We start from the raw sequence: 10213 nt of genomic DNA, 5'->3' as shown, positions 1-10213 counted from the left end.
ACCCTAGGACCACAACCAGACGAGGAACATGAAATAAGGCCAAATCAATTATTCTAAGGCTATAAGATCTTAAGCGTACATAATTTTTAAAGCATACACATAGCAAAATCCATCCGACTATCATATTCCAAATATCAGTATAGCATGGCTAACATATTGGGGAACCACTTACTTGAGCTCGGCCGATTACGCGCATTGCACTCTCCCTTTTTCGGTTTTAAGAAGTTTTTAACTTTAGATTTTTGAAAACAATTTTACATTTCCTCAGTTTGAGTCCTGGCACACCCGAGAGTGTGCCCGAATCCCTCAAACCAAGACTCTGATACCAACTTGTAACAACCCAAATTTCCAATAAAATTTTTCATTTTTAAGTAACGAAATCATTTCCATAAAATATAAAATCCCAATCACATTTGTTTTCAAAATCCACAAACTGTAACAACCACAAACTGTAAGCTAATGCTTAGTGAGTTCCCCAGAGCATACCCCACACAATCCACATAATCACATAACCATATTAGCTATATCAGCTACATAAACCACATAAGCCATGCAAAAAAATATATAAGGATGCCATGGAAACCCTCCAAGGTCTTACTCCAGGATGTCGTGGGCTCCCCCCAGGGTCTTATACCTACATGCCATGGGCTCCCCCATGGTCTTTACCTAGAATGCCATGGGCTTCCCCCATGGTCTGATATCCGACTGCCACAGGCTCCCCCCGGGGTCTTCCATGCAAATAACACAAAGTCAACTAGCATACCATATATCACAGAAATAACTATCATGGTCTGAGTTGACCTAACTCGTCGAGTTACCCATCAACTCGTCGAGTCCATCTCAAAGTCAAAATCGCGATATGGCGATCCAACTCGTCAAGTTTTCCTACAACTCGTCGAGTTCCTTTGTTTTCCAACAGAATCGGGGTAACCCCAACCCAACTCGCTGAATTCCCCTGTGAACTCGTCGAGTTCTTCAGTCTGACAACTCACTTAATGCATTAAGCCCTTTTTCTCGAATCCAAAGGTTCCAAACTTCAGATACCTAACCATAGAGACGTCTAGAAGGGTAAAGATTCCAACTTTACCCCCAAGGATCATCTAATAAGCTCTAAACCCAAACCCTAGTTCCTTTAAGGAAGGTATTGACTCATTAAGCCCTTAAAACTCTCATCCCATCGTCCCAAAATCCAGAGGTGGACAAATCACGTAAAGTTTCTAACTTTACGTCCATGCATGCTTGAAACACTCTCCAATGTCCATTTTAGGCTTCATAGTGGACATATTGCATGAATGGGACATGGAGGCTATTAAAGTTTGCAACTTTAATCCTCTAGAGGTCTTATAGAGGCCAGATCTACACTCTCATCCTCTGGAAACCTCTTTTCTTTGGACATCCAATCCAAAGTCCCAAAACCAAGCCCTAAACTACAAAAGATGAGATCTAATAAGCTACATGTCAAGGTTATGACTTTATACCTCCAATACGCAGCCCTTGATGTAGAGTTTCTGGATCCAAAATCACTCCTCCAAGCTTGCTACTTCTTTCTTCAAGACTTCCTTCAAGAATCACTCCAAAACTCTCAAACTCAATGAACAAGTGGGGATAACGATCTAGGGTTTCTTCTGGGCAAGGGAGGTTAGTAAGGAGGCCAGCCCTAGAAGTAAGTCCTTAAAATAGGGTACAATGCCTGGAAAATTAGGGTTTCCATCCCCAGCGTCAACTCGTCGAGTTGGGGCCTTCCAACTCGTCGAGTAGACCCTTAGTCCCGAGTCCAAAAAGATCCTTACACTACGAGTTGGGGGTCCCCAACTCGTCGAGTTCCAGCCTAAAACCCTAAAATGTTGAGAAATAAATGATACCTGAATAAAGCGTTACAAATCTCCCCCACTTGAACTAGACTTCGTCCTCGAAGTCTGTTAACGCAGCAAATTCGGGTAATGCTCTCGCATCTCATCCTCCGGCTCCCATGTCCATTTCGAGCCTTTCCGGTGCTACCATTGCACCTTCACTAGTTTCACCTATTTTTTACGGAGAACCTTAGTTTTCCTATCTAAGACCGCAACGGGCCTCTCAATGTCTTTCAGGCTCTCATCCACCTGAATATCGTCCAAAGAAATAACCGCAGCCTCGTCAGCGACACACTTCCGAAGCTGAGATACATGGAAGGTATTGTGGATATGGCTAAGCTCGTCCGACAGATCCGAACGGTAAGCCACCTTGCCCACCGGGGCAGAAATCTTGAACGGACCAATATATCGGGGCCCTAACTTTCCCCTCTTCCGAAACCTAATGACACCCTTCCATGGTGACACTTTCAGCAAAACGAAGTCTCCCACCTGGAACTCGAGATTCGAGCGACGCCGATCAGCATAACTTTTATGACGGCTATGCGTGACCCGCAGCATGTCGCGCACTTGTTGGATCAACTCGGTAGTCTTAAGCACCACCTCGGTGCTTCCCATGACTCGGTGCCCAACCTCACCCCAACAAACTGGGGTCCTACACCTTCGAACATACAACATCTCGAACGAGGGCCGATCAATAATAGCATGATAACTATTGTTATATGAAAACTCTGCTAGTGGGAGGTATGTATCCCAACTCCCTCGGAAATCCAATACGCATGCCCGCAGCATATCCTTGAGCGTCTAGATCGTCCGTTCACTCTGGCCGTCTGTCTAGGGGTGGTACGACGTGCTGAAGTGTAACTGTGTGCCCAGTTCCTCGTGGAACTTCCTCCAGAATCTGGAGGTGAATCGAACATCACAGTCCGAGACCAGTGATACTGGCACTCCGTACCTAACCACCACCTCTTGCACATAGATATCTGCCAATTTCTCAGCAGAAATACTCTCGGGGATCGGAATAAAATAGGTACTCTTCGTCATTCTATCCACAATTACCCAAATGGAGTCTACACCCCTCAAATTAAAATTTAAGATGTCATGAACTATCCACAATTACCCAAATGGAGTCTACACCCCTCAAATTAAAATTTAAGATGTCATGAACTGGTTCCACTTTAATTTTACTTAGTATCTGGTTATTGGTATAATATGAACGAAATATTAAGTTGGTTATCATTCCAGAAATTAATTTGACATTAATGACTGAATTTTAAACAAATGAAATAATTTGTTTTCTATCCTTGATATTAACTATTGCGCTCTTATAGTGTCTTTTTGCTAATAATAAAGTGCTTGCTTTTGAATAAAGGGGAATAAATGAATATTTTGACAAACGTTATCCACAATTTTACTTTCTTTGACACATTTTATTTTACCAATTTGATGCATGAAATCCATTGAATGTTTGAATCAATTATGTTCATTGTACTTTGTCCTTGCTCTTTGGAATAATGTTTCTAGTCCGCTCTTTCCATGTGACTTTTCCAAAACATATAATTTGATCCACCTATTTTTACCTTTTTACAACAATTCATTTCATATTAAATTGATCAACTTTTTTACTTATTTCTCACAATTAACAATTTCCATAAGAAACACACCTTTTTTTTTTCTTGAATGTGTATCAAAACTTAAGTACACAAATATTAGCACTTAATGATGGCCTTTCCGGCGACCACCTTTCTTTCCATGCTTCTTTTTCCCACCACCACCACCACCCTTCTTCTTATTACCACCACCATCACCCAACCCAAGGCCACCAGTCCCACGGCTGCCGGAAAAACCACGGTCCCTAGACGGTGCACCGGTTTTCAACAAATCTTTGACATCAAGGATTCCATTCCTGAATCGGCCAGCAGTTGACATCAATACTCTATCCTCCGGCTTACGTGATTCCGATTCCCGTTTGCTTCGGCTTCCGCGTTTCCCTCCAACTTGTCCAAGTATCATATTCTATATATAAAAAAAAACAGTTCCAACTTCCAATTTTAGTTATATGAGATAGAAGTTGGGAACAAGAAACACGTGGGAATTGGATGAGAATTAAAAACCTGTTGTAACATCTTTTGATCCCTTTCTTTCTGTTTTTTCATTTGTACACGAGCTACACTTAAAGGCAATCTCTGCTTCTTGGGAGGCTGCAACAATTGTAACATTTTAAAGGAAATGAAACAAATGAATAAATAATATCAATTGTTGCAAAAATATAATAAATACAGTTTTCAAATGTATGAATCTCACCTTTCCACCAAGAGAAACTACTTTCTTGTTTTCCAAAGCCTTCTTTTCTTTCCATGTCATATGGGAGGGTACTGGATGTATAATATATGCAAATAAATTACAGAATGAGTAATTGTGTTACATTATTTTCAATTGAATGAATTCAAGTTACAAGAAGAAAATATTACCCATATCCTCAATATCTTTCAATATTAAATTTAGGTCCATCCTCTGAGACTTCATATCCATGAATGTAGAAGTTGCTTCCTCTTTGTTTCCTCGCTTCATCATCTTCCTCTTATCCATTCTTGTTGAGTTCAATCTGTCTGGCTATAAAAACAAGGCACAGACATGTTTTTGTCACCAAAATTATACTTCAAAGGAGTGATTTGTTTACAGGGGACAAAATCATATAGAATTTTTGTACTAAATATGAAGCATTACAGAGCCAACATCACTTAAATATTTATTCTAAAGTAAATGATAATGAAACTTGGGATCAGGAAAACTCAATGAGAAATCTCAACTAGGTCTTCAGATTATACAGACACACAGACACAAAATGTCACAGAAATTAAACATTTGTTTCTGAAAACTAAAAAGTCATCATCAACCTCCATTTCTTTCTGAGAACTAAAAAGTCACAGAAATTAAACACAATATACAGACACACAGACACAAAGTTCAAAATTCTTTAGATTATACACATTATACAGAGAAACAGTAAACAGTTATATTGTATTAAATCATGCAGCACTACAATATGGAAATGAGTATTGGGTAGCAAAGTAAATTAGAAAAGGAATTTTGCCTAATCATGGGAAATTTCTTTTAAAGTTTTAAAGGATCTGAGTTTTACCAATTTTGATCAGAACAATTTATGGGTATTGCTGTACTCGAATATGAAATGGTTAACTAAGTTAAAGAAATAAATTTTGCCTGATTTCAAGCAATTTCCTTTCAAGATAATGGGATCCCATATGATCTTATCATGGCATATAAAGGGTGTCATTGCAGCTGCAAATATAGCTCCTCAAATGGTTATAACTTTTTCATCAGGACATTACAGAACTTCTTCATCAGGACATTAAGGTACTCTTGAAAACACATTTTTTGTTAAGTTAAATAAAATACACACAAATAATATTTATTAATGTTTTTGCAGCATTAAGGAGGCTAAACACATTATACAGACATACAGTAATTAATCCCCGAGATTATACACATTATACAGACAAACAGTAAACAAAAAACTCCTTAGACGAACTCTCGAAGTCTAGAAGTAATCTCAAGACGAAACAACGGAAAAACAAGAACAAGAACTATAACGAACCAGAGATGGTGGGGTGACGACGTTGACGGTGGGTGTTGGTGTGGCTGACTTGATGTCGCCTGTCGGAGTCGGTGTCGAATTCACCGTGTCGCAGTGTCGCTTGGCGGAGGCTGGATCAGAGAATCAGAGATTGCCGGGAGTATACCCTAAAGCCCATTCTTAGGGTTTTGGTACAATACTTGCAAATCCAACGGGCTTCTATGCATTAATACATTTAAAGACCCATTAGCCCAAACAGAAATTAGAAATTATCTCACAAAAAATAAAAAATAAAAAAAATAAAAAAATAAAAAAAACGCTTTTAGTTTCAACCATATGAAAGAATTCATTTGAAATAATTATCAATGTTGACATGTTACATGTATATACATACTATTATAACAATATTGATTGATGCCATATATGATATATACAATGTCAAAATAATTTTATTTATCACCGATAACTTTCAAAACTTGAAACGATATAAAAAAAATAACCCACGACTGATAATACAAATAATCACATATGATTTATATAGACAATATTCGTTTTTCCAAATAAAATCATATGTGATTAGAAACATATAATCACATCTAATTAAATGTATGTAATCACATATGATTAAAGTTGAAAAAAACAATTATTGAATTGAGAACGCAAAAATGATTCTTAGCCACATAAATCATATGTGATTAGATACATATAATCATATGTGATTATATATATTTAATCACATATGATTAATGTGGACACTATTCATTTCGTGTTCTTAATTCAATAATTGTTCTCGTGTATTTAATCACATATGATTATACGTATCTAATTACATATGATTTATGTGAATAAGATTCAAATTCGCGTTCTCAATTCAAAAGTTATTATCATGTATTTAATCTAGTTGCTATCATGTGTTTAATCATATGTAATTTTATATATTTAATCACATACGATTAATATAGACAAAGAACAACTATTGAATCGAAAACACAAAAATAAATCTTGTGCATATAAGTCATATGTGATTAGATCATATAATCACATGTGATTTAATACACGAGAACAATTAACGAATCGAGAACACGGAAATGAATCTTGTCTGCTTGTCTCACTAGAAAACAAACTACATTCTGCATTTTCTTGTTCACGCTACCAGATTAAGGTATCCGTGAACAATAACATAAAACAAGTAATGTCTATATAATATGAGTTAGCGTAACTCACCTCCTTAAACTTGAAAATTAGCTAGCTTGAGCTATATGGATCATTTCCTTTCTGAGAACCTACGAAACAATTATAACATTATTTAGCTTGTGCTTTGTTGTATTACTCTTATAAAACTTATGTACATATTTCATTATTTTCTCTTTGATTGTAGTGCTCTGTTTGAGATCTGTTTTCTTACCTTTCAACCCGTTCTTAAATTTTGATAAAATAATATTGGTAATTTCCCCCTTCTATTTTTTCATAAATATAAAGATCTTGTTCTAACGATTTTTGGTTGATTTTATATTAAATTTACAAGTTAGTAATTGTAAGTTGTCATTTTCTGTACCACTCAACATTCTTGGAATAAACTGTACCAATCTACTAAGAATTACACCGGTCCCTTTATATGTGGGAAACTATACATCCATATCTAACTATAGGCTTTCGTATTTTGGTATTTGGAGTTCTGATGAATTTATTATGATTTTTTGAAGACAGTGCATGAAATCTGTGACACCATGGACCAGTCTGAGAAGATTGCCAATTTTACCCCTCAAGGAGTTAGAATTTCGAAACGTAATTCAAAGTTTGAAGAAACTAGACACACTAATATTTCCAGAAAACTAAGTCTCATGATTTTTAGATGTTCTTATTGACTTGCACGAATTTTAGAAGTTGGAGGACAGATTTGGGAAAATTGATCATAATAACTTTTAAATCACTTTAGGTGTTCTATTAAGGAACTAATGGTTAAGCCTTAAGTTTATCACTTTTAACATGATTTTTGGTTACTTATTAGGCTATAGAGATGTGAGATTCAATTTAACTTAAGGGTCTTAATGCTTGGCTTAATGATGGTTCAAAGTTAAGGATTTTCACATAAAATGTCACTTTCACACTTATTAGGTTCTTTCAGACAATATGTGTAACACACGCAGATTCGGGCTAGTCAATTAAATTATAATAAGCGTTAAAAATGATTTTTTATAGAAGACTATCTAGGATAAATAATCTTAACCAAAGTAATATTTATGGTCAACAATTATAACCTATTTGATTTATTAAAGAATAATTATCTGAATATTATATGTTTCATGATTATTATAATATAATAAAGTAGGAAAAATCAGAAGAATCGTTCGTAAATCGTAAAAATAAGTGCGCCAATATATATATATATATATATATATATATATATATATATATATATATATATATATATATATATATATATATATATATATTATATTTAGAAAGTACACGTCTTCCCGATCCCTAAACTATAAATTTCGTAGAAATATGACTCCGTATGAATTATATATGATTTTTATAAGATATAAAAGTCAACCGTACACAACAAATGTATGACGTAAAAAGCTACGAAAAAAATGGTTGACTTTTAGCAAATGCGACCAAAAAGAAAATCGTAGTACTCCTTAAAATAGGAATTTTGAGAAAAAGAATGTCAAAAACGGAGTCCGTACGAGAGAGTTACGATTTTAGCAAAATCATATAATTTTATAAAAAACTAGAAAAAAAAAATATAAATTCAAAATTAGTCGACGGAGTCTAAACAAAAGTTGTAGATCTCGTCGATAGCTATGCGTGGATATAAAGAACGTCAAAAACGGAATTCGTATGAACGAGTTATAATTTTTAATAGCATATTTACATATTAAAATAAAATATAAATCATATATATATATATATATATATATATATATATATATATATATATATATATATATATATATATCATTAAAAAGGTATCGACGATGCGGTCGTTATGAGACTAGTGTTGAGTACTTTCGACATTAATTTAGTACAAATATCATTAAATCTATTTAAAATAGTATTATAAATAAGTGTTTAGTCATTTAAGTAAATATAGAAGGTGGTTTTTGAAAATTCAATCACTATAAATAAGAGCCTCTAGGCTCTCATATTTCTTGCACCATTCTCTTGATTCAAGAGTCTTTCTCTTCTTATCCCCCGAGCATTTCGGTCCCTCGTGATTCGACTTCTCTTTCAGTAGTTTTCAGTATAGTAAGATGAGCGCTGAAGCGCTGCAAGAATCTTTCTTAGAAAGATTCAGCGACGAAGTTCTGCCCCTGCAGAGCCCGACTCCTAGCTAAGTAAGTTATGTTATCCTACTTTAAATATAACTTATAATATCGTTATTATGAACCTATAAATAAAATTTATCAGTGATTCAAATTCGTTATACTGATTGAACTACTTACGGGAGAGGTGTCTAGAATGGTCACGTTGGGTTTGGTTGTTGGATTTCAGAAAAACTATATGCCGAAATGGTCCTGCCTCCCAACTGTCTTGCCTGGCTGATCCTTACTTGATAGATCATGAAGTAGACTCTGAGTTGATGACAAATCTAGACTAATAATTAGTCGCAATAAATATTAGACTAAAATCTAGTGATAATAATACTAGGTTTCGTCGAAGAAAATCATATTGTTAAAAAGCGAAGCGCTGCTCAAATTTCGAGTCGTCACTTTAACAAGTGAGTGCATAGTTACTTTCATCTTACACATAGATATGAAGTATTTTATATAAATTACGTGCTATGTGTGCATATTATTCGAATACTTGCTTTCTATGTTGGATGAACCATTTTATACATGTTTTAAATGATTTAAACTGTATATGTATTTTATATCTACGAATATGTTGGGTAAAACATGGGTAGATGAACGATGAGAGATGAAAGATGGTATGAGTAAACATTGACAGCTATAGACTTAGTGCCTAATAAATAACATCGACAACTATGGACTTAGTGCCTATTAGATAAACACTGGTAGCTATGGACTTAGTACCTGTTAGAGAAACGCTTGTAGCTATGGACTTAATTCTTGTTAGATAAACGCTAGTAGCTATGGACTTAGTGCCCGATAAATGAAGATTAGCAACTATGGATTTAGTGCTTTACGAACGAGCATTGGCAGCTATGGACTTAGTGCCTGTCATATAAACCCTGGAAGCGATGGACTTCAGAATGAACGAATGCAGGATAGATGATTCTTAGGGTAGACTCTTAAGAATAACGAAGATAATGGGGATGGGTAATTGGTTTAATTGTTTGATGATTAAACATAATAATTATATTATTGTGGGTTGAAAACCCTATGTACTCACCGGGTTTCCCAACCTGACCCACTCAGTTTATTTGTGTCATAGGTGTTGATATGAAGTTACATTACAGTGAGAGATTAAGGAGACATAAATCACTAGTGATAATGAATGTAAATTTTGTTTATGCTTATGTTACTGTATTGACGATGACATCCCAATGTTTTAAAATGAATAAAATACATTTCTTCGGAGATGCTTTGATAACGTATTTATCATGTTTTTTGGAAAAAATTTCGCAACTCTTTTCTTTAAAAGGTTACTCTGATTTTCAAAATAAAGCATAAACAAATCGGTCTTTTCTGGCCGTGAAAATGGGGATGTCACAGTTGGTATCAGAGCATTAGTTTAAGTGGACTAGGAATAAGAATTTATTTCTAGACTTAAACTTAGAATGCTTAGCGATGATCGTGAG

General features: G+C 35.0%; 1 protein-coding gene across 2 annotated transcripts; it reads right to left on the bottom strand.

The window, feature by feature from the left end:
• Nucleotides 1–3444: 3444 nt before the first annotated feature.
• Nucleotides 3445–5603, bottom strand: LOC145128787 (uncharacterized). Of its 2 annotated transcripts, none has more exons than XM_079063590.1 (5): nt 5464–5603; nt 4319–4460; nt 4152–4222; nt 3962–4048; nt 3445–3863 (listed from the first exon to the last, which is right to left on the bottom strand). In XM_079063590.1, exons 2-5 carry the CDS (start codon nt 4434–4436, stop codon nt 3564–3566), a joined length of 576 nt encoding a protein of 191 aa, XP_078919716.1. In that variant the 5' UTR covers nt 4437–4460; nt 5464–5603; the 3' UTR covers nt 3445–3563. The 2 variants fall into 2 exon arrangements, with proteins under 2 accessions (XP_078919716.1, XP_078919717.1); XM_079063591.1 differs by having other exon boundaries at nt 4319–4456; nt 5464–5595.
• Nucleotides 5604–10213: the final 4610 nt, after the last annotated feature.

This window comes from Lactuca virosa, chromosome 8 (assembly GCF_052849685.1).
Source record: "Lactuca virosa cultivar CGN04683 chromosome 8, Lactuca_virosa_CGN04683_v6, whole genome shotgun sequence".
NCBI classification, from domain to species: Eukaryota; Viridiplantae; Streptophyta; class Magnoliopsida; order Asterales; family Asteraceae; genus Lactuca; species Lactuca virosa.
This window is presented reverse-complemented; position numbering and strand designations above follow the sequence as displayed.

Excerpts from the sequence above, each read along its gene's own strand:
- LOC145128787 (XM_079063590.1), bottom strand. The coding sequence starts at position 4,436 with ATGGATAAGAGGAAGATGATGAAGCGAGGAAACAAAGAGGAAGCAACT. Across the intron at positions 4,223-4,318 it reads GAAAGATATTGAGGATATGG|TACCCTCCCATATGACATGG; the intron begins GTAATATTTTCT and ends TTATACATCCAG. Across the intron at positions 3,864-3,961 it reads ATCAAAAGATGTTACAACAG|AATATGATACTTGGACAAGT; the intron begins GTTTTTAATTCT and ends TTTTATATATAG.